Below are 24,890 nucleotides of genomic sequence, written 5' to 3'. Positions count from 1 at the left end.
GATGCTTCAGATTCCCAGACCAATTGGGTCTCCAGCCAGTCAGAAATTTTGGAAATACTATAGGATCTGACCAGGGTTTACAAGCTCTGGATGTGACTCTAGATCTTCAAACTCCACACCCCATCTCTTCAAGACTGAGCCTGGAAGCTAACCTTCCCTTGGGGCTCCCCTTGCCTTTCAGGGTAATGCCTACTGGTTTTCCTTCCCAAAGAATTGAGCATCAAGCCTGACAACTGTTGAGGATCCTGGTACTTTCTACCACTCCTCCATGTAATGCAGGGACACATCCATCTAGCTGGGGATGCTGGGTCTCCCCCACAGCTGTGGACTCTTGGAGCCTTTCTCAAGACTTACTACATCTTGGCTTGATAACCTATGGATCAGAAGTGGTGAAAGTCGCTGCAGAGGCAGGACTTTCAGGGTCGCTGCTCCATAACAGGCAAGAGGGACTCCCTAGCAGCCTGCTACAAATGCAGGGAGAGGTCAAAAGAAGCCTAGCCTTTAATATATTGGGAGTTCCCTGAGCCAAAGTTACTTCAGAGAAAACATTTTAGTGAATCAGCGTCTTTTGATAAAACTAAGCTTTGGCAATGTAAGAGGAGAATTCCCAGAAGCTTCGGTAGAGAAAGCTACCTGAAGCTTGATGGTCATCCCAAAAGCAAGGACCGGCCAATTAGAGAGGAAACACATAAAGACAAAAATAAACAGAAAGGATTTTTATGGGCTAATTATAGACAGTAGCTTCACAGGCAGATGAGTGCTGGACTGCTGGCACATTAGACATCTCATCTCTGGGAGCAGTTACTTCCCATCTAAACATTATGGTTGTGATCAAGTGATATGCATAGAAAAAGCACTCCTTGACTTCATCAAGCTCTAGTCTGGGCTCATGAGGGACATTTATTGCTGTGTGACCAAGGCAGCATACAAGGATGGGGAGACTGTCTATGTCTATGTGTTTGCACACACAAGGCTGTGGGTAGAGCATGTTGGGTACAAAAGAGGTTTCAGCCAGACTGCTATAATACAAATAAAAAGTAGGGTGGGAAAAATAGGGCCAATTATTTTTATAACTTGCCCAAATGCCTAAATTGATCATACTAACTTTAGAAAGCAAAAGGCACTATGCATGCTTGACAGGTTTGTTCCTCTGACAGGTACATCATGTGCTCATGATTCCTGTTTAATTTCCTTCTTGAAGAATACCTCCAACTGTCTTCCTTGTGGGTGTGGTGGAAAGTGGAGGCAGAAAGTTATTCTTCTCTGAAGGAAAATACAATTACCCAACTTCTTTAACTGCTCAAAGAGATGACAAGTGAACAGGCATTCAATGTTCCCCACCAGTTCCAGTTTAAAACAAAACACTCTGCATTATACATTCAGTAACAGATCCCTAATCCCAGACCCCCTATAGCAGAAGGGAACCAGGGGGAAAAAAAAGCCCCTTTTATTTTGCCTGTGTTTTTCATATTGCAAAGTGCTTTTTTATCTCATTGAACTCAGAAGAGAGACTTGCACACATGAAGCCAGGCTGTGCTAACTGGGTTGCTACTGGAATACGAAGAAGGGTCACAGGGGCAGGGGATAAGCACATGTCTGTGCACTCATCATCTGTGATGGGTGTCAATCATTCCTGCAGTTTGTTCACCACCTACACACTGCCAAACACACATACACACACTTCTCATCTGCTCTCTTCCAGTGCTAAAGCCAACAAACATGTGGTAATGCTCCAGGTTAAAGATAAACCACAATGAGGATGGGAGTGTGTTTTTAACAAGCATATGCAGTGAATGTGCAAGGGGCAATCCACGTAAGTGTGAATATATTCATTTATACATTGAACCCTGCAGCTTCAACAGTGAGTAAAAATATGAGTATGTACATGTTTTGGGGTGACTTAATTTCCTTTATTCTTTCATCCTTTTCCTTGCCACAACTACAAGGTCCTCCGGGTTATTCTCTTCTCACAGCAATATGCCAATCAATCAGAAGAATAATAAATGAGTGCCAGCAAGTTAGCACAGTGTTTTTTAATCAGGGAGTCCTGGAAAGTTTGATGAATGCATTAAAACCTTTTCTTTGGGACTTCTGTTTAATAAATGAAAATAATTTCCCTCCCATTTGCTATTTTTAATATAGCCATCTCCAAAATCTTGTCTGCCAGTACCCTAGATTAATCTAAACACAGTTCACTGGTTATATCCCATGGTCTTGTTTCTTTGTTCATTGGCGCCAAATGGTAGAGGTACTTGGTGGGATTCAGCAGCAGCTTAACGTCATTTTCACTGCAATCAATAGCGAAACTCCTAAATAATGCAGTTGGGAAACAATTATGCCACTACTGAAAACATTAGAAAAAATATTGATTTGGTGAAATTGAGGTTTGGTGTTGGTGAGTTTGGCTTTGTTAATATCAGGGAAACTGCCCTTGTTTTGATCAAAGCTGAACTTGAAACAAATTACAGTACTCAGTCCAATATTGTCTCTGCCTCAGATTGAGCTTCTCCCTGATACTGTTCTGATATTTTAGTAATGATTTCTTCTGTAGATCAGCCTGCAGTCAGCAGCTGAGGACAGCTAGGTCAGCCAACATCACAGTCTGTTCTTTGAAAAATCCAAAAACAATTTCCAAAGAGAAGTTGCTGCTCTCAAGTATTACATTCTTTAACTTCTCTTGGGCTAGTCTAAATTTCTGCTTCTGTAGATAACTTGCACAAATGTCTCTCTTTATGCTCCAGACAGAGACATGTGACTTTTTATAGATTTCAAGTGTGTGATTGAAATTCACAGCTCCAAGGATTTTAGGGCTGCTGCATTCATCTAATCAGAGCTCATGCAGAGCATGGATCAGGAAACCATCTTCAGCTACTTCCTGCTTGAAGTCCAGAAGCTGAAGTTGAACTAGGATCTCAGTTTTAGAAAAACCTACTGCAGTTTAAGAAGAAGTTTAATAGCCTTTCAGGGAAAAAACCTCACTAGAGCTTTGGGTGGATAGCTCCAATTAGTAACTTCATCCAGTGATCAAACCAGCCAAGTATTTCTACATTTAATGTACCTACAGCTTACAACTATTAGTTTCCAATAAGCTTTTGTACCTAAGACTGTAATATCCTCTGTTATCACATGCTTATCCTCCTCATCTCTATTTACAGACCATGATTAAGTTATGTCTTAGCCTTCTCTTTAATAAACTAGGTGAATTGAATCCCTTGAGTCTCATAATACAAGAACTCTGTTTACTTACTCTCTTAGATACTTGCTATATTGTGCCTGATTTCGAAGCTTTTTTTCCTTCAAGAATGGGCATCTTAACCAGACACGCTGCATTTCAGCAGTTTTGTAACAAAACAATGACAGCTGTCACATGACTTTTTGTAGCAAAAGGGGGAAAAAACAGAAAAAAGGAAGAAATCACAGAATGGGGGAGAAATGAAAAATGAAAGGGTTAAAAAGAAACAAAAGAACAACAGAAAGAAAATGAAGAAGGAAAGCAAAGATTCAAAAGTAGAATAAGGTAGCAGAGAAATAAACACCTACTGAAATAGAAGCTCACGAAGAAGCAAGCTGATGTAAAGACCATGCAAAGCAATGCCTACTCAGAAGAATGCTTCCCTAAATTATCCCATCAGTTCCAAGGGGCTGGCACTCAATTCTCCTACCTAACCTTCCACTAAATTATTTCAGGTAATTAGAGATTTCCATAAGTGATTATTGCAAGACTTTGCTTGCTTAAGAACACACACTATGTCTTTGCAGAACTTTTGGAAGCAGAGCTCATTAGCACCACAAGGCACTAAACCAACTGACAGCCTCCCCAAAACCCACTACCTTTGTCACAATTGAGCTCCACCAAAGTGGGGCTGTGTGTTCCTTCCCATCCCCCACCCTGGAAATATCTGCCATGCTTCAAGGCCAGCACTGGAGGACTCAGAAGAAACAAAAGGCACATGGACACAAAGTACACATATGGAGCTCTGGGCTCCAATCATCAAGCCTGGGACATCTGTGGCTTTCTCAGAATGCCTGTGTGTTCAAGCAATTAGACCAAGGCCAGCTGTCCCCTTCTCGCTCTTCACCCTTTATGCTCCCATTGCTTCTACTACCTCTGTCTGTCCAAAGTGTATTTTGTCAGATGGATCACCAAAGGAGTTGGTTTTTGTTGTTGTTTATTCTTTGAAACGAGGGACTGCAAGAAAACTGGTACAGCAGCAAAGAGGACAGAGGACTCTTCTGACTATGTTTCATGAGGTGGCTTAATGTTTCCAACAAGCTTGTAAAACATCAGAGGAAAGATTTATATTCTGAAGCTATAAACTCCAAACACTTGTACTGGTACTGAAAATCCAACCATCAGTAGTGAACCTGCCTGCTCTGGAAAGCTTACTGCTTTAAGAACACATTTAACTCTTGTATTCTGGGCCTAATTTTCCTGTCAGCGATCCAGAAGTAATTTAGGGAGATCAATGAACCGTATTTCAATTTCAAGACGCTCACTGTAACACACTCCTTTCTGAAATTTTTCTGCCAATTTGTGCTAGAGCAAGGTAGAGGGACGATGGGAGGCAGGTCTCCATATCTGTGAGGGTTACCACAGTGCATGCAGCTGAAGAAACCCAGCTGAAGCCTTTACCAGTTGTATGGGAGCAGCAGTAGGAAGAGAACCAACTCTTTGTTCTCAACTGTGAAATTACATTTGTAGCTTTGCCCCAAAGCCAGGCTCCCAAACAGGCCCAGGCTGGAGCTGGGGAAGGAACACTGCTCCCCAGCCTGTGCTTAGCGAGTAAGGACATGACAAAGGAAAAGGCTCACATGTACACTGAGCAGCCCTCTCCTCTGACAGGGCAGTGAGCGCTTGGATGATACATTTACTGCAGCTTGTGCTGCATCGTGCCTGCCTGTGTATCATCTCCATAGCAGCAGTTCTGCTAATTGAGACCAGCTGCTTCAATTCCAAATTCTTCTCTCCAGAAATATCGATACTACAGCATTATGATTAGAAAGCACTTTACCAAATGCCTCTCAATTCTGCACAGCTCAGATGAAGAACAGCTGCAGAGAGAAGGGACAGTTCCCAGAATGTACAGAATAAAACACTGCAAAAACACTGGAGAAATGAAGGCTACAAGAAGCAAGTCAAAATAGAGTAATGATGACAAGGAAAGCAGCCTGCTGTATATGCTTGTGCCTGTCACTTCAGATGTTGAAAGGACCATGAGCAGACTTCTTCCTTATGCTCCAGGATAAATGGCCACAGCACTGCACTGTTACAGCTTCATGCAGCAGGTGTACATGTTTGTCAGATCCAGTTTTTCTGTTCAAGGATGGATTAAAGCAAAATCCATCACTCTAGGCCTGGCTTGGGAGAGTAGCTGTGGTCCGGAATAATATGGCTCCAGGGGCTGTTCTGCACAGCCCACTGGCAAAGAAAATCACTAGAACCGATAAGCTAGTGGAAAGATTTGCAAAGTAGGAATGCCACCACACAACTGTGACTTGGCTTCACTGTTGGCTATTTCCCCATGGCTGCTGACTCTACACAGCAAGCTGTCAGCTGGATGCTTCACAATGGTCACACTGGGATTGCCAAAAGCTGAATTTTCCCCCTCCAGCCAGACTGGATTAAGCTGGCTAACAGTACAGGCAATTCTAAATTCACTTAGAAGTCTCAGACCTTGTCTGTGACCATCAGACAGGAGGCATTCCCGAAAAGACATCTGGTTACCGAATTTATGCAAGAACTGGGCAAATCACTTCAATCCCATCTATTGTTCCAACCTCCTGAGCACAGAGAACAGAATCCTTGAAAGAGAAACTCTCACTAAGAAGGGTCTGAAAATGAGAACCACAATACAACATGCAACTTCCTCCTGAGAAAGATGCTGTACAATCCTACAGAAAACATGGCACACTCCAGCATATGACTGTGTAAACAAGGGTCTAACAGACCATTTCATTACTCAGATTTCATACTACAAGCAAGGTAATGCAACACAACTAAAGCAGAGAGATTGCTTTGCTATGCTAAATGATTTGCCTCCGACTCTGAAAATCAATGAGGTAAATAAAATATTTCATACAAACACCAGAAAGCGTCTCTCAGCCAACAAAATGCTCATGCTTTTTAAAAATATTTCTATTATTTTACTCTGGAAAATATTCAGTGCTTAATGTCTCATTCAGATTTTACCATTTACACAGTTTTCTTACCCATTTCACTTTCTAACTTTTGATCTATATTAGAAGTCTGTTTGAATCCACAGTACTGTAGGAGAGGGAGTACATCACTGAAATTTCAGAATGGTGAAGTCTGCACTTGTTACAACTGAATACAAACTTTCAGAATCCTTCTCTGAAAAAAATAAACATTTATTTTTTGTGTAACATTCACTGACTGTATATTAGCTTAAAATCAATTTTCTTTCTGCTCTAAGTAAGGTTGCTATACTTGTGCTTGGAAACAGCTGACACAGAAGTCCATATAAGAAACAGCAGTGTAAAGATACATTCTCTGTGTGCTTATATAGGGAAGTTACCTCAATTAAGTGTTCTGCACTGCATGGAAACCTGGTAGCGTAATTTACAGGTGACAGTGTGATGGAATTCTGTTGATTGCACTGCAGTTGTGTTCCTTCCCATCAAGCTGAATTTAGCCTTTCTAGTCACCAAATCACATGAATAAACTGTTATGCATACATTTATTTTATTTTTAGGTTTCCAAGATCAATCAATGACATTCATGTGAGGAGAATCACAAGGCTAGGTAAAAAACAAACTAAGCACTTCTGAACGCTAACAGCCATTGGGACTATTGGGACAAACATTTTGATGGTTTCCAGTGGCACAGCTCTGTGGATTGTAAAGCTGTTGTAATACAGCTTTAAACAGTCACAGATCTTGGCACATCAGCTCATAAAGAACCCATGCATCAGAGCAAGCAGAAGGAGTATTCAAGTAACAGATTCACCAGCCTCTGTTAAATCTCTTCATGCTGACATTTGTATACCTCAGTTTTTAATGTACCACAACTACACTACTGCAGTGCTGGAAGTCAGATGTACGACACACACCTGCCCCAGCACAGAAGCAACAACTCTGCAGCTGACCATTTATTTTGTTCACAAGCACAGGCATACTCCCACTTAATTTCAGCTGCCCTAGCCTCCCCCATAACTAAATTATTGTTATTATGCTCTGTATAATCCTAGTACTGACAGGCATGTTTGTTATACATAATTAAAGATATTAATTTTGCATGGAACAGAAGACAGAGTCAGGGCCTTAATTTTTTTAAAATCTCCCATTAGAAAATTACCTTCATTAGCACCGACTCACTGAGCTTCTCTCTGTTGACAATTTTTATCGCGACCTTCTGACATGTAACACAGTGAACCCCCAACTTCACAAGTCCTGCAGGAGAAACAAAGCAAAATAGAAAGGAAGAATGGGTTAGAAACAGTTTCTGTTGAGGTTTTTGCTATTAGAACACCATCCAGCAGTTAGCTTATATGTGAGCCAATTCCCACCAGTATCTTCTCCAGCTAAACAAGGTCTTGTGAGTAAGGAAGACCCTGCAGCCCACATTGTGACTATTTTGGCAATGAAGCGACCAACACCCTTGATGCTCCTGCAGTTTCTGTCACTAAACTGTATTTCTCTTGAAACACTGTATGCCAGCTCTCACCACTCAAAGCCCATTCTACCAGTAAGAAGTTCTGTCAACTGAACCACACTGGACTGAGGGCTTTTGTTGACATTTGACATCAACAAAACTAGATGGTCATATGTTTGCAGTGTAGACATGGCTTCTGCTTTACTCCAGCTTCTTCCAAAGTTCTCATGATCATAATAAAAAGATACTTAATTATGGTTTCATATACTATTATAATTTACCCTCCTAAATAAACTTAGCACTGTGATGAATGCCATTGTGGCATGGACGAAAATTAGCATATGCTGTCTTATTCGTTATTACTTACTATATCCTTGTCCTCAAATAATACAGAGTGATGTTAAGTGATTATATTGCCAAAAGGATATGGATATCCCTGACAGGATCAGAATGTCTGAACTACCCCACAAATATGAAACAAACCCCCAAGACTTAAAAAAAAAGAAAGAGGTAAGTAACACCATGAAGCATTAACTTCTGCAAAATTTTCATTGAAAACTGCTGACTTGCATGAGAGTACACTGAGATAACTCCCGCAAGCAAGTTTAAGATGGTGCCCCGAGCTCTCAACTCTACTGTCATTTTGAAAATTTGTAGCTGGAAGAATTGTAGGTTATTCAAGTGAGTTCTTGTTTGCTTCAGCTTTTACTCGTCAAACATTCACATGAAGCATAACACCTGATAGGCTGGATACCATCCCAGTCCACACATTACATGCCAAATTGTCATTTAGTTTAATTCAGTTGTAATGGCAGCTCCCTGGTGTCAGTGAGACCTACTGTGTTTTGCAGAGCATTTATGAGCCATGACATCATAGAGTAGGAAAAAGCCTAACTTAGCTGTCAGCTCCTAGACTGGGTTGCAGTTAAGAAGCCAACCCATCCCTTGGTACAATCCACAAAGGCAAACACGTTGCTTTATCCGGAATTTGAACATGAGATTTCCAGTCCAGTGAAACTCTGAACACAGGACTTCACGTATCTTCCTGAAGGATAAATACACAGACAAACTGGCCCCAATGAAGAGAACTAGAGCTTCATCAGGGACTCCAGCAATCTCCTGTGGGTACTTGTCCATGCTTCTGCTACACAGTTAATCATAAATTTTGAGCCATGAATCACTGGCTATTATGTGGAGAAATAAAGACTCAACTTGTTTCCAGTCACATCTCTTTTACAGCATGCCCAAGTGTTCTGCATATTTCTAGTCACATAATTTCTCAGTCTCATCTTGTTAAATGCTGACATCCTCACTTTCAGCCACGACGTAAACAAGTCACAAAAATTAAGAATGCAGTGCACTGACAAGTCTATTTGCAACTGTGTATAGCAATAGCATGCCCCCAGCCTGAAGCAAATGAGACGCACAGCTGGGGAAACATGCTGCAATGTCCAGCCATACACACTCTTCTGATTTTTTTCCTATTCACTTTATAGTATTAACCTTAACACTACTGGCCCTATGTTCACTGTTTAGAGCAGCTGAAGCCTTCCTTATGCTTCTTCCTTTTGGCTTTGTTCTGGGTTTGGATAGCGGCTACCTGGCACCACCTTGTCGAGTGTGCACCGTTTCCATCTGTGCTGGTTGTTTCCTTCCTGCTTCTAGCACAAATCACAGCTCTACATCCCTCTTGCAGCATGACAGCACTTTTGATATTACTCTGAGTTACTTTCAAATCTCAGCTGAACTTGTATCTCAGTCTTTTATATCTAGACTTCCAGGATCTGTGGCACAGTGCTGTATTGTAATATGGTGCAGACTTATTATTTTCAGAGGTCAATAAAGGTGAGAAACATTTGTTCTCTGTAACTAGTACTTCACCAGTGATCTACCAGATTTCTGGTATCTCACATTTCAGGGCTTGATTTCAGATCTTGTTGTTCCCAAATTAAGACATCAGTTCCACTGAATCTGGCTGATTTGTAAACTATTTTTCTTTTGTCGTCCCTGAAGCACCCTGTCATTGAGTCATGGGAGAGTTTAACCATGAACTTCTGGGCCACTTCCATGCTGTACAGGCTATCTTCACAGTATCCTCTGTCCTTCTAGCTACTAACAAACCACAGAAAAATCAAAAATAAAGATTAAATCATTCTGATTACTCCAATAGAAAGTAAACAGTTAGGAGACACTAAACACTTTGCAAAAATGAAACTGAATCACATGGATTTTATACTGAATTAATTTCATCAACCTCAAGAAGTTGTTCTTGATTTACACCATGTATCAAAGGACAAAATGAGAAAACACATGTGAGATTTAATGCATCATTCCTCTTCTCCTGATCTGCATTTTAAAAATCAAGAAAAAAAATGTGCTGTCACTGCTGTTTCATGGAAACAGAACTTTTAGACAACCCTCTGAACAGTCCAAGATAGCACTTTTCACTGTACTAAATTCACTGAGTGTAATTTTAGGATGAAAATAAAACATGTTGCTCTGCCTTACTTCCTCCCTCCTCCCCGTGACACGTCCTTTCAACATTCACATGCCAGACTAAGCAAAAAAAACCCAAAACCTCTTAGTAAGTCCATCTGTAGGATAATGCCCTCCTGCTACTACAATGAAAACTTAATTGAGCTTGGGCAGGAAGAGTTTGTACTCGGGACTTCTGTTTCTGTCCTGTAACTTCAGTCGAGTGTATAACTACTGAGAGATGACTTACATGTAGATTTGACTTCCTGTGGGCTTCTTATTCTTAAGAAGTCCTTTTACTGACATGGAGAACATAAACTATTTAGGATGTATTATTTATCTACATAATAACAGACCTTAGAGAGAATAAGAAGCAACTATGTGAATGAACTGCTGAGCTATTACTGAAAAAACTGAAGCGGCAGATTTGCTTGCTGAGAAACAAGTGTCCAAGGTATGGTTACAGGGTTGTGGAAGAGGCTGTGCATCTTCCACTTTTTCCTCTCCTGTATATGTAGCTGTAAACGAGCACCTTAAAACTATATAAATTCTCCAATACAAATGTGTCAATAAGTTAGGTACTTAACTTGTGTACTTATCTACACATTCAGGCCAATACATGTACCTGTGTACCTGTGTCTTCCCCAAACGAAAACAAACAAGGTCGCTGGTGCTATGAGGATATTTTGCACTGACTTGGCTTAAAGCAAGTCTGCCAGGCAACAAATTGAGTTTGAAATTGTCAGCTTCATGAATAATTAACTCTTCAAGTGCAGGCAAGCAACCTTCATGACTATTAAACTTAAGTCTGCTCTGTCAGGACAGAAAATCTAAGATGCTGTGGGAATCAACCACTTGAAGTTTCTCTCAAGCACCCACACAGCTGTTACACACACTCCTTCAGACACACTTCAGATCTCCATCCATAGGTCGTTCCTGGGGCCTCATGGATACTGACATGCTGTGGCTTTCAAATAGGTTGTTGCGTACTATGAGCTAGAAACATTGGGCTGCTTTTGAACTTTACCACTGACCTGCACCAGAACCAGCCTATCACTGATTTGAAAAACAAGCATGAGAAACCCCAGATGACACCAGGTAAAAATTCCACTGAAGGAAAACGAGCAAAGGGAAGGATATAGGCCTTACACAGCCTAATGCTGCAGTGACCTGCTAGTCACTACACCTGTGCATTTTGCTGCCGGTAAACTCCCACTCTGTGGATGCTTAGAGATACACAGATCTTTTATGAAAAGGACAGGAGCTTATGTGATGAGAAAGGGAGAGATTTAGATCAGCTGCAGAGGTGGACAGCCCATCCTGAACCAGTACAGAGAGAACATTTTTCTTTTACCAAAGAAGAATGTTCTGTGGGGATGGAGAAACAAAAGTTTCCCTCCAGCAGAGACAATACATTCCCTGTGAATCCATGATCACAGTAAGTGCCCTGTATTGTAACTGGTAATGACTTCCACAACTTTTCAGACACAGACTTCAGAAAAGGCTGTAGTAGGGAAACTAGCCACTTATTTCAGAAGATCATCTGCACATACATGTTGGTTGCTCTTCATTTCACTTCAGCACATTATTGAAAAACTTAAAAAAATCCAAGTGGAAAGCCCTGGTCTGGCCAGTACAGTCTTTTTGGCTGGATGAGCAATTAAAGAAATGTCTAGAGAGAAATATCACTCCTCATTTAACTTGAGTTAGCTAATTGGCATTTAATCCAAGTCAATGAATACTCTGCAAATGCTAATGTAGCACATCAGGACACAAACATTTGTGGTTTACTTCAGGGCTCAGACTAGTACTGGCAACAACCTATATGGGTTAAAGGAGGAACAAAAATCCTAGGCTGAATAAACTCAAGTGCACCGTCTTTTATGAAGCTTAATGCGTGTACATTATTGCTGCACATGAGCTTTGTAGATACAATCTTTATATACAAACAATGTAATTTAATTTATCCCCACAAATTGGAGGTTGATATTATAAATCTTAAAAGAGTTTACAGATGTTCATTCCTGAAAACTACATGCACCAACATTTGCAAGACCTGCAAAACTTCAAGGATGCAAACAAAAGCATTAATACATCTCAAGTGGGGCATAGGACAATACCTAAAATGTCATATTCCTCCTCTTTATTCTCAACAGTTATCTTCACAAATACTGTATTTCAGATAGGGTTAAATCAGTTCAGTTACAGTCTGTAACTCTGCTGACTGCAGTGAAGTTGCTTTATATCTGCAACAGTGGAAAATGGATTAAAATTTGGCCCACAGCAACATGATTACCATAGCCATAAAATAAGGATAATAACGCTTACGTACTTACCTTGCAAGGGTTGTAGCAGGATTAACTGATTAATCCTTACAAAGAATATTGGAAAGGGATAAAAACCCTATGTAAGTTTTGCATATTACAACCAGGAAAGCTGCATTTTAAATACAATCTTGAAGGAAAGGTTTAGATCATTTCTTATTATTAGCTTCATTTCATTTCCCAATTCTTTTTTGAGCATAGAGTTCTGGTCTCCTATGATACACATCTTATACTCCTCTTAGCAGCAGCACTGGAAAGAACTTTGTTACCGAGCATCCTACTTATGGAAACTAATAATTGCCCTTAATTACTCAGTCTTCTAATTGAACAGATGTTTACTTTTCCATAGCAATTGTTATCTCTAATTATTGTATTTAAAATAAACAGAGACTTATATCACATGACAGGCAAATTACATGGTATCAGTTTATAATTGCATATGGGAAAAGGAGATATAGAAGAAATCTACAAATCTAAAAGGATGAGTATGGAGCTACCCAAGTTGGTAACGAAATAATTTGACCATGGGCTCTTGTACAGGGAGATTCTAGTGCTACAGGGCAGTTCGGAGGGCTCATGCACTAACTCTTTCTAAATTGCTTAAACTGTAATTACAGTAGCGCCAAAGCCAGAGTTCAAATGCTCAGCACGAACATGGAAGGAGAGGTCCATCAGTGCCAAAATTCACATGCCTCAGCTCAGAGCACAGGGAAGCTGCACACTAAATTGCTACAGCCCAGATTTACTGTCCCGAGTTACGAGCACTGTCAGATGTTTGCTGGCTCTGCCAGCCAAAGGGACACACCCCTAAGCTCAGAGATTGGTGAGAACAATGCACCAGCTCAGAAGTGACTGGATCCACATGCCTGATATTAGAGAACAAGAGACACAAACATGTATAGATATATATACACAGCAGCTCAGCAGGAGCAGGTTTTACACAGTATGCCTCAGACATTATGGTAGGATCATCCTCCAAGCTCAGCAGGATCAAAACACACAGAACCAACACCACCTCTATTGATTTCTATCTTTGGCTCTTTCTTACAATATTTCATAAATCAATACTTCTCAGAAACCCTCTGTGGCCCCTGAATATAGCAAAGAACATGACTGCTGAGTCCTTTCGACGTGCACTTTCCCATCTTACCAGACACACCCACATATCTAAAGAAGTCCCCTCAGGGAACCAAGACACAAACCTTGACTGGCACACTGGATGCTGCTTTTGCAAAATACCATTATTTCATCAGTCAAACTCTTGAAGTCCTCTGGGATCTATAAATAGCTTGTGATGTCTAGTGGGCTGAGTTCCTATTTCCGATCAAGTCTTCATTCCCATATAAAAACACCGGGGACACTAAGCTTTGCTGCCACAGGAGAAGCACAGCCTTCAGTTTCCAATGTGCATGCCTGAAAGCATTTGGGCTGCCCCCCCCTCCTCCTCCCGCCTCCCCCTGCACACAGGGAAAGAGAAGAGTGGTTTCATTGCTTTCAAATTAAAAATATAAATTAAAATACAACAGATCTTTCAATTGATGAACCAGGAAAAAAAATCTTTTTTACATCTCTGGATGGGTATTGGGAAAACTCTGCTTTCACCCACAACTCTCCTAGTCAGAAGCTTTTTATCCACTTTCCAAGAGCTGTACATCTCCTTGTAAAATTCTTGAGGAGTGATGAGATCCATGTTCCCCTTCAAATTTCATTAGTCCTTTGCCAGGAGATGACCAAAGACAGCCATTTTCAGGTATAGCAGAAAGCCAATAAGTCTGTTAATCCTGCCTATGATATCTTTTGGAAAACACATTGCTGCAATTAGGTAACATCTGGGTAAGGAGCCACAACATCCCCCCTTGGTCCAGTCATCTTTTCAGAAGCACTGATGCACTAAATAAGGAGGGAACACCAAGCACCAGAGAAAGAGAAGGTGAGGAAGGAGGAGGGGAAACAGCAGATAAACTGCTCTTAACATGTACTTTTAGCTGATGTTAATCCCATTTTCCATGCTAATTTCTCACATCTCCCCTTCTTCACCACACCTTTCCACCTTCCATCAGGAAATCCTCACAACCTTTTGACCCTCCTATCAACAAGATTGTTTCAGCTAGGTTATACGTACATTAAGAACTTAATTAAAAACGGGAGTTACCATGGAAAACCTTTATACAGCAGACAGAGGTCATGCTCTTCACAAGATTAGGCTCACCACAGAACACTTCACCTACCCAATTCAGTGCTGATACAGCTTACTTTGCCCTCTGACATCTCTTAATCACCCACTGAGAGATTCCTAACAGGATTTTCACTGACTGCTGTTATGCTGCTCTTCAGTAAGGTCTCAAGAAGTGATTGGATTAACTATACTTGCACCTATGCTTGGAACAAGGCACCAAACAGCACGTCACAAGCACAAGCAGCACGTATCAACTTCCATGAATTCCAGAAGGGCTTGTTGATGTCAGTGGAGTATGGGCCATACACAGCCATAAGGGAGATCCATTGGATAGCCATTGCATACATTGTTCTACAGATACAGATATTTTTTCCAAGGACAAATTGTCCTCTATCCAGTAGAACTAATAGAAGCTGATCACTAGCAGATCCACATCCTAAATTTCATTTCATTATCTACCACAAAACTCTGGATCCTCCTCCAGTCCCAAGAGGTACTCACCACATCTACGGACATCTTACTTCTGCTCCCCTCCAATGTCATAAGACCTACAATTTCTTCCCATACCTCTACCCCCACTGACTCTCACTTCTTGCCTCTCCTGCACAGTCTCCTGCAGTAACACTCTCCACAGTTTTACTCATTTGACCTGCAGTTCACCTGCCAGTTGCATGCACAGTTTCCTTCTATGTAGTTTACGGTCTTCTTTCTTCTATATAAATGAAAACAGATGCTGTGGCTGGTCCAGATCTGTGAGCACACTGTCCTGTTGGTCAACCAGCATGCACCAAGCAACATTATCTATCACCTGAGTTGTCGTTGTGTTACCTTCTTTCTCCAGTACTTGGTTAACATCCAAAAAAGCCTGGAAGGACTTCATTACATTTGAAAGATTTTTGAGACTGTCAGACGTTTATGTTAATGTAATTCCAGTTATTTACATGGAGATACTTGTGCCATACACTCCTGTGTTATCACATACAAGAAGAGAATCAGGTTGGGTTTCAGATAAGGGCAGAGTAGTTATACCTTATGTTCCTTGTTCTGTATTTGGCTCCCGAGGTATGGTCCCAGTCCTATTCAGAAAGATAATGAGTCCTCCCGGAAGGGCAGTGGTATTTGGAATTTAAACCCTGTTACATTAATGCTGAAGTGAAAACCTCTCCAAAGTGCTAATCTAGCTGGTCTTACTATAGTTTCAGACTTCTTGAGTTCCTGTTTGGAAGCTTGGATGTTTTATTCCAAAAAATATTACTGTGGCTTCCTAGTGAAACAAGGTTAATACAGACAAGTTGCATGTTTACCTGTACAAACACCCTCCAACAATTTTGGATCCCTTTGGCCAACACCAACTAAACTCAACAGTGAGCCCTCAAAAACAGGACTGACAAAATTCTTCATTTGGCCTTAGTATGAGAAAGTTACGCATAGAGATGAGCCTTGAGACATTCAGACTGGCTAAGAAAAATATCTTGCTGGTAAGAATGAGCTCCTGAGCAGAGCCCAATTGTACTGTCTTGGCTGCATAGACAAGGGGACCAGGGAGGAAAACAGAGAGGGGGCAGCCTTAAGGCTGTTGTAGGGGCAAGAGGGCAGGAAGAAGGTCTGGGGGCTTGTAACAGCAGATTTACAGGTTTACAAAAACAGCTCCATAAGATGAAATGGAAAGAAATAATTTTAATAAGACTGATATTTTCACATGACGCCTACAGTCCTACAAACAGGCCTACAAAGGTCTCAATTAGAGCAAATATTTTAAGAATTTCCTGTCCTCCATAACGGTTTTATGCACTACAAAACTATGAGGCCAGAGATCTCATAACAACAGTTGTAACACACTGATTTTCCCGTTTTGCAATATGTTCTGCCATGAAAAATGTAGGAAATACTATATTTTCTTAATTATACTGGATGTGGCAAACTCCAAGCCTCTGGTTTAGGACAATGGGAAGAAACACCATCTGGAAACTGATTTCTGGTTTACAAAAAGGAAAGTCAGAGCAAAAGACTAAAAGGTCAGAAAAATGAGACTTATAGTTGAAATGAATAGAAGCAGTCATTAAAAAACCAACCTAAAAGAAGTATTTCCTTTAATGTGAGAATAGTGGCTCAGTGCACAGCATGAAACTGAAAGGTTTTATCAACTTCTACACCAAGAAGAACAGGAGCTGCTTGCTCATGTGGTACAAACTTCACTACAGCTGGTTCACTGTGTTCCTTACAGAGAGAGGAAAGCAGGGTTGAAAACATAAAGAGGCCCAATCTCATTAATTTCAGGTGAGAGAAACAATGCACTACCTAGAGACCATGGTCAGCTGTGCCTCTGCAATAAAAAGAGAGAAAATAAAGTGAATTTAATTTCCTCTCAAAAGAAAGGTGCTTAGATAAACTCAAACATTACAACCCACCTTCTGATACCCAGTTTCATTACTTGGAAATTCATACCACAGTGGCTGAGGCTAAGTGTGTCCTGAAATAGAGTTCAATTTCAAACTCAGGCAGGAACCAGTGATTATAAAAGGACAGTGGCATGAGACCTGTGCTGTCAAAACACATCTTTGTGTCATGCTTCTGCTCCAGGATTTTTATGCAACAACTCCAGTCTGGGTTGCGGGAAGATATCACAGTGAATTTTTGTCTTCTGGAAGAATTCACTGGAGAGGATGAATAACAATTCCACAGGTGTGGTCTAAAGCCTTCTGAAGTCAATGCAAAGGCTCATCTATTTCAGAGATTTGCAGGCCAGTTTCTCCAGCAGCAGCTTACAGCTATCAAACCCTTGTTTTCTCTAATAGGTGTTGCTGTAGAGAACAACCTTGAAGTGCTGAAGATCTGACTGCAGAAGACCTTATTCCAGAACCAGCTCAACGGTTTTCAACAGATACCAGAGCATACAACTCCCTGTATGCCTTAACTATCACCAAAGTAAAACAAATCTGCAAGCAGTTATTGAATCTTCAGCACTTTCCACTGCACCACTTGCCCACACAGAAAAGGGTTCTGCCTTTACTCATGGTAATTTCTTAGTATCAGCATAAAATCCTTACATTAGGCTCACCACAAGGCCAGAGCCACAATAAAGAAAAAAGTAGATGCGTTTTCTAGATGTCAACAGAGAATCTCACACCCTGGGGGCCTTTTCTCTGATTGCTTTCTATTCTATTAATGATTGTATTTCTTAGCCCACATAGTTATCAAGAAGCCTCAGAAGACTCAGAGAGGTTCAATCAAAAGATTCACCTTAAGAAGGACAAGCTTTAAGCCTGGACAAGTGCATAGAAATAAGCAAACAACCAATATGCATCTTCTCCCTAGAAGCTAAAAACCTGAGAAAAAGTTAAAATATCATCCCTCAAGAACAACACTCCCACATGAGGACCCAGTTTTCCCCACATGCACACTACTATGATCCCATCGGCTTCCTTGGAATTGCTCTCAATTCACTGTGCCAAGAACAGCCACAGCCCTCCCAGCGTCTCCAAGGAGGTGACACAACACAGCACAGGCTACAAACAATGGCCACAGAGGATCTCAGTGTTGACTCAGATTTGCTCATGCTCAGAAGAGAAGGCAGCTCAGAAATAACTGAGACTGCTGTGCCCGTTCAGTGTCCCAACACACACAGTGGATAAACATGCTAAAATAACACAGTACTACCCAGCAGTAATGGCATTAGACAAATCACGTATTACTTCCTAAAAAACCACTGGCCTTAAGGGATACTATCTGTAAAGAATACAGAAAGCACTCTTTTGTCCTTATGAATGTTGCACACACTTTAGTTCTTTTGCTTTGTATTAAGAGCTCCTAAGCAATGAGAAACTACTATGATATTCTTTACTCATACTGCAGGGTCAGGCCAAGAGCATTAAGACTATGGCCAAGTTGCACAGGGTGGTGTATGAAGGCTCTCTCCCTGAACACAAAAATCATCAGCAGCTGAACAGCACATACATCTAGCAGGACAGGTATCCACAGAAATGTTATTTGTGTATGACCCTCTATGCTTAAGACACAAGGGTTAGAGGTTGCACTTCAAGTCTATTAGGGGAATAATTAAAAAAACTCTCAGGCAGAATAGAAAAAGACTTTTAGAAGAGAATCAGGAACTCTTAACAAGGTTAAACATAGAAAAGCCTCAGTCTTCCGAGCTGGAAAGTCTAATTCTAGTAACTCAGTCCACAAACCAGTGAGTATAATTTGGTCAGATGGACAAACTAAACCAGTTTGGGAAACACTGTGGCCCGTACAATATCAGAAAATGGTAGAACAGCAGTGCCATATGCACAGGATCTGCTTTGTGAGATGCAGGCCAGGTCAACAAGGCCTCCACAGCAGGCTGGCTGTGTGCATTAGAAACAGGAGTGCAAGAAGGCATGTATGTACTGTAAGCTTTACCAACGGCAGAGTGTGTAGCAGATATAGGCCCACAGGTTTCAGCTGCAGAAGAACCTGGTCTAAGTTTCCTGAGGAACCATTTTTACTTGCACATACAAGACTTTTAACTCTTCCCTTCCATTTTACAGGGATAAAAAACCCAGCAAGCTCCAGAAGACAGAAACACAGACAGAAAAGCTACTTCTTAGAGTAGGAAGTTAACTTCTCTTCTGAGAAAGAGCAGAGGTGCTCCCCTTTGGTTATATTAAAGGGAATTAAGGCAAATCTGTGGCCTCTGTGCAATTAGAAGTTGTTAGATACAATAGAGAGTCCTTCAGCCCACATCATCAACTGTAAATCCCACTAATAACTACATGAAGAAGTCTAAAATAAGAGTTATTTTGAAAACCCTTCTCTGCAGTATACTCTACTAAAAATCTACCTCTTCAGCTGTATATGAATGTTGCCGTGAGCAGTACTTAATGCTGAACCAGGAGAGAAGTCTTCTGAAAGCAGAGGCAACCAGGTGAGTGAATGCTAGAGCAGAATGTCCAGACTGCACTTGGTGACAGTGCACTGAAAACAGCATAAAGAAAATCAGGGCAACAGATGGCCAGGTATTTAGCAACAGAGTTAAAGAAGTAAGTGATGTCTTTTCTAAGCATGCTCTCTGATTTGTGTTAGCAGTCCACAATTCACTGCTGAGAAGGAAAAGAAAAATCTAGAATCTGCTGCTGGTTACAGAGACACAGAATTATGCAGGCTGTGAGGGACCTGTAAGACATGGTCTAGACGAAGCCCCTGCTCAAGCAGAGACAGCAAGAGCATGTTGCCCATGACCATGGGTTTTGACTGTCCCCACAGATGGAGACTCTCTAGGCTCTCTGGCTAATTGTTCTGATTTTTTTGATCAACCTCACAGTAAAAAAAAGTGTTTATTGTGTTTAGATTAAATTCTGTTTTAATTTTTGCCCATTGACTTTCTCCTGTCAGTGGCCACTACTTGAGAAGAGTCAGCTCCCTCCTTACTTCGCCCCATCAGGTATTTACGCACACTGATGAGATCCCCTCAAGCTTTTTCAATGGACCAAATCATCCTATCTCTAATCTTACAAAAGAAGCTTCAGTCTCTTAATCTCTGTGGCCCTATCCTGAACTGACTTCAGTAAGTCCATGTTCCTTGTACTTGGGTAGGCCCAGAACTGGATGCAGTTCTCCAGTTGTGACCTCATCACTGCTAAGCAGAGGAAAAGGATCACTTCCCTCAATCTGGTTGATCCGGCAGCTCAGGATACTGTTGGCCACCATTGCTACAAGGGTGTTTGTCTGGTTTATGGTCAGCTTGTTTTCCACCAGGACCTTGTTTTCCAACAGGACCACTCTGTGCCTTCCAGGTGGCTGTTTATTTGTAGTGGTCCCTCAGTTATTTCTCCCCAGATGCAGGTGCGTTTCCCCTTACTGAACTCTGTGGCATTCCTGCCTGCTCAGCTCTTCAGTCTGTCCAACTACCTCTGGATGGCTGCACAATCACCTCGTGTAATAGCAATTAGGAGGGGTTTTGGTCTCAACAACACAGTGTAATTAATTTGTTTCATTCAGTGGTTTTCTTCTATTCAGTCTTGATAGGTGTTAATGAGCAAAGAATATTTTCAGAGTGTTTTAAGGATGTTTATTGGAACAACAATGCTTCTTTGCAGCAGTTTTTAAGAAAGTTATCTAACTTACTTTAAGTAATTCTTCATCTTTTCTACATGTTTTCTTCTGAAAGAGAAACTTTCCCTTAACATTTCTCTGTGTTTTATCCTGAAAGAGAAACTTTTCCCTAACATTTTCTGGTTAATACAAGGCAACCCAAAGAAAACCAAAGCAGAAGCTGTACAACAAAAAGAGAATGAGAAAAACAAAGACAGATCTGAACCAGCTGGTTCTTTTTTTTTCAGCCATGCCAGAGTCCACTCACAGGAGTTCTATAAGCAGAGACTTCACTGGGTTAAGGTGAACTTTCTATGCTTCTCTGACTACTGGCAGTGCTGTAAAAGGGCCACTACTGTGGTAAATTCCTGCTTTTACTACCTGGATGTGTGAAACAAGACTTCTCCTTCCCGCTCCAACCTTCTTACTGGTTATTTTGGCTTACATGCCCTCAAAAGAAACACAGACTTACAAATTGCTCTCAAATTCTTCCCACACTGCAGGAAAGAGCCGCTGTGGAAGAAGAGTAACAATACACATAATCGAAGCTGAGACTTCCTCCTCCTGAGATTTGGCTTTAAGGTTTGGTTGGCCTCATTCTAATTACAAGTGGGGATCCCAATGCAAGACAGTCTGTTTTCCAGAGCACAGAAATGCCAGGTAAGCAGTGAGGTGCACTAGGAAGCAGAGAGAGCTCTGCATAGTGTCTGCTTAGAGGTACCTCACGTGCTGTTATAACTGTTCAAAACAAACTGTTTTAAAATATTTTTTCCTTTATTTTTAAATGGCAGCATCACACCTGGATATTACATAACAATTTTTAATCTTTTTATAAATCTGATTTCATTTAAACTTCCAACCCAAATAGACATTGATGTGAATTGCCTATAAAATATAGGTTCAGCTGCTATAAGTAGAAAATGCCAGTCATCAATCTATAATGTAGCAAAAAATTTTCCAGAACTGATTCAGGTAATTACACATAACTACACTATGACTCCAGTGAATAGGCAGAAAAAGAATGTCTTCCTAGCCACAGAAAAGAAACACTAAATTTTTTTTGCAAATCATCATAAATGAATGGCCAGCAACTTGAAAATCAAACTCTCTTTAGGAAAATAGCTAAAATGTACAAATGGCAAATAAGGATGGAATCAATAAATGAAATCAAGATTCTGCCCTTGATGATTCAAACCATAATGAAAATCCACAATTAAACTGCCCTGATTTAAACATAGATTATATACATTCATCAAATCTATTTTCAGATGATAATTCTCTTCACAACTATGAGGTAAGCCCCACATCAGAACTCAACAAGAGTGCAAACAAGAGTGTATTGCTGCAGCCAGAACCTGCCTCCTCAGCACTGCCCTTGCCACTTCTGCACTTAATGGACTGGCATCTAAAGCCTTGCTCCGTGGTTTGAGATTTGTGTTTCCTAATCTGTTGTTCAATGTGGGAACTCTTCAAGATGGGGAAACATGAGGAACTAGGTCAGTAGTTGAGGTGGATTACAGCTTTAAGCAAAGCTTAATCTTTAAGACAAAGTCAGAGAACTATACAAAGTGATGGAGTCATTGAAGCAACCAAGGTAGAATCCATGCTAATCAAGAAGCAAAGAGATAGTCATATTTACACATATGTAGGAATTTGCACTCTCTCTCCTGCCTACATATAAACAGACAAAGCATACAACAATATCTAGGCTGCTTTTGGAAAAGCCCAGGTTTATGGCACAAATAAGGACAGGATGCCACAGAAAGTAATTGTTTTCACCAGTAATTTTCAAGCCTCATGAATATACTTCCGGACTACAGAGAAAACTATTTTTAAACAGAATATACATAACAGAACACAGAACTAATTATGTGAACAAGAGCCCCGTGCAATTGTTACTGCTGTTTATATTGGAAGAATCAAGACTAGGACTCTACTGTCATAAACATAACACATACACATGATAAGGGCTAGGCCTGCCTTGGGGTAGATGGTCATGATCCAAACAGATGAGGCAGGTAAAGTACTCCTAATTATATGCTACTTCTCTGTTTGAAGATAAAGACTTCAGGCATTAAGAAAATGGGCAACCTGCTGAAGGTCACACAGAATCCCTGTGGCAGAACTGGAAACCAAGTACATGCCACCATCACATTTCAAGTTGGTGGGAATAGGCAAAAGCCACAAAACCATTGCAAATGTATTTTCAAATACAAACTATATGCTAGAGCATAAATAACTGGTTAGTAGACTGTCATTTTTATTAAATTACAGATAAACCTCACACCTACCCCCCCGCTACAGAAGTATAAAAAGATAATAATTCCATTTGTGCCACTAGATCTGCTCCTGACTTACAGCAGAAAATCTGACAGCAAAACTGGAGTGGTTTCTATGTTACAGGTGAATGCATAACTTTGGTGAAAGAACTTTCCAATTTATGATCCATTTAATGAAAATAGCAATAACAAAATTTAAAGACTGTATTTTAGGAAGAGAAAGCATGCTGATTTCCCAAAGCAATGACAGAACAACAATAAAAAACATGAAGGAAAACCTCTCCCCCTGCACCGATTATTTTACTCACTCTACTGCAGGAAGATAATTGGTCTGTAGCAAAATGATAGGCAGCACTTAACAGACTAAGCTCTTCAAAGTGGAAAGGGTTAAGCTGGCTGAAAGAGTGTCTTAGGGAGGGATGTTACAAACATCATGATCTTACCAGCAGCAGCAGAATGGCTGCCACAGCTCGGTTTCTGTGCTTTAGAATGGTGGAGTGTCCGTTCAGCTCAGCAGTGGCGCTGGGGCAGGTCTATTGTGCTGTGTGCGCTGGGACACGGAGGGCTCACAGAGAGGGTAAGTGCTGCTCTGCAGAGCAGCAGGAGTACTGACTGGCACATGCAGGGAGGTACAGTACAATAATCTCCATCTGCATGATATAGCTTTGAATCCCTTCCTTTACAGCTCAATAGGTGCATCTGCTGCCCCTCTGCTAATCCTCAAAATTGTTTAAAATGCACATCAGTGGAGATCAGGCTTTTTCTTTCCCATTACAGACCACAGCCTAATAAAAGAGCTTTAATCACACAGACAATATTTTATCTCTTGCAGGGTCTGCTGCTTCATTCTTTCCTCCTGCCTTTGCTGGAAGCCAGATCTTTGTCAGGCATTAGCAGCAGCACAACATAATTTTGCAATATATGGTTTGAAGCCAGTCAAAGCGACTATAACCTTTCCCAAAACTGTGGCAACATAATTAGAAGACTGTGACTGCAAAATATAAACAGCGGGGAACTTGGGTCATAGGAACGTCCTGAGAAAATGCATCCTAAAGCCCTGAATATGTTGCATGATTTTAAATGTAAAAAGCAGTATCAGCAGACTTCCTTACTTGTCTTTGTCTCCCTAGAACTAATGCACCATGACATTTTTTTAGATGTCAGAGAGTACAAGAGCTACAGAGAAAAGCTATGATTGGTTACATGACTGTAGGCTGAGAAAAATGACAATTTATTTCACAGAAAGAGCATATTCATGAATGTACATAGGTATAAATGCTAACCTGAAATAACCAGCTCTTTCCAGGCAATTTTATTGCCAAATAAATGACCCTGTAAGCTGGAAAGCTGTTCTTGCTGTGATGAGAGGGAGATAATGCAAGGCATCATTGTAAAAAATAAGACCATAAGAACCACTGTACTTGAGCCCTGATCCAGCTCTGAATCTTCTGAGGAAGAAGTGGCATCCCAGAGTGCTCCCTTCTACGGCTATTGTCATCAGTCCATTTCACAGGGATGGACCAGCCTGGAATTCTCCTCATTTATTTTTATCAAAATAATTTTCTTATGTAGCAACTTTAGATCCCACAAATAACTGTAGAGCACAAATCTTGTCTCTCCCTGTATCTATAAACTGCAGCAATAAAGATAAGCAAACCAATTATTTTACTGATCAGGATATGTCTGTCTTTCACAAATGTACAACATATGGTGGAGAGGAGGGCAAAGGAACCCTTCCTGTGTTCTTACATTCCAAGAAACATGTTCATGGCATGGTAATAAAACATAGCACGGCACTTCCCCTACCACAGGGAGCAAGATGTACACTGAAAGAATAAAAAACATGCAAGGGATGTGGCTAAGAGGGATGTACTCCTTGCCATTAATACTTCTTGAGACCTCAGATCCCCAAGAGGCTAACTGAGGACAACTCACTGCTTGCAAAACTTCCAGAT

At 40.8% G+C, this 24,890-nt stretch overlaps 1 protein-coding gene across 8 annotated transcripts in view; it reads right to left on the bottom strand.

Moving 5' to 3' along the window:
- BRSK2 (BR serine/threonine kinase 2) overlaps positions 1-24,890 on the bottom strand; it is a 320,507-nt gene that overhangs the window by 155,311 nt on the left and 140,306 nt on the right. For all 8 annotated transcript variants that reach the window (XM_071558782.1, XM_071558784.1, XM_071558789.1 and 5 more), the window contains exon 2: positions 7,316-7,410. In XM_071558782.1, coding sequence (XP_071414883.1) covers positions 7,316-7,410 — 95 coding nt within the window. The remainder of the gene's footprint in view (positions 1-7,315; positions 7,411-24,890) is intronic.

The sequence above is a fragment of the Pithys albifrons genome, chromosome 6 (genome assembly GCF_047495875.1).
Source record: "Pithys albifrons albifrons isolate INPA30051 chromosome 6, PitAlb_v1, whole genome shotgun sequence".
In the NCBI taxonomy this organism is placed as follows: domain Eukaryota; kingdom Metazoa; phylum Chordata; class Aves; order Passeriformes; family Thamnophilidae; genus Pithys; species Pithys albifrons.
Note: the sequence above shows the minus strand (reverse complement) of the source record. Positions and strands in the feature narration are given on the sequence as shown.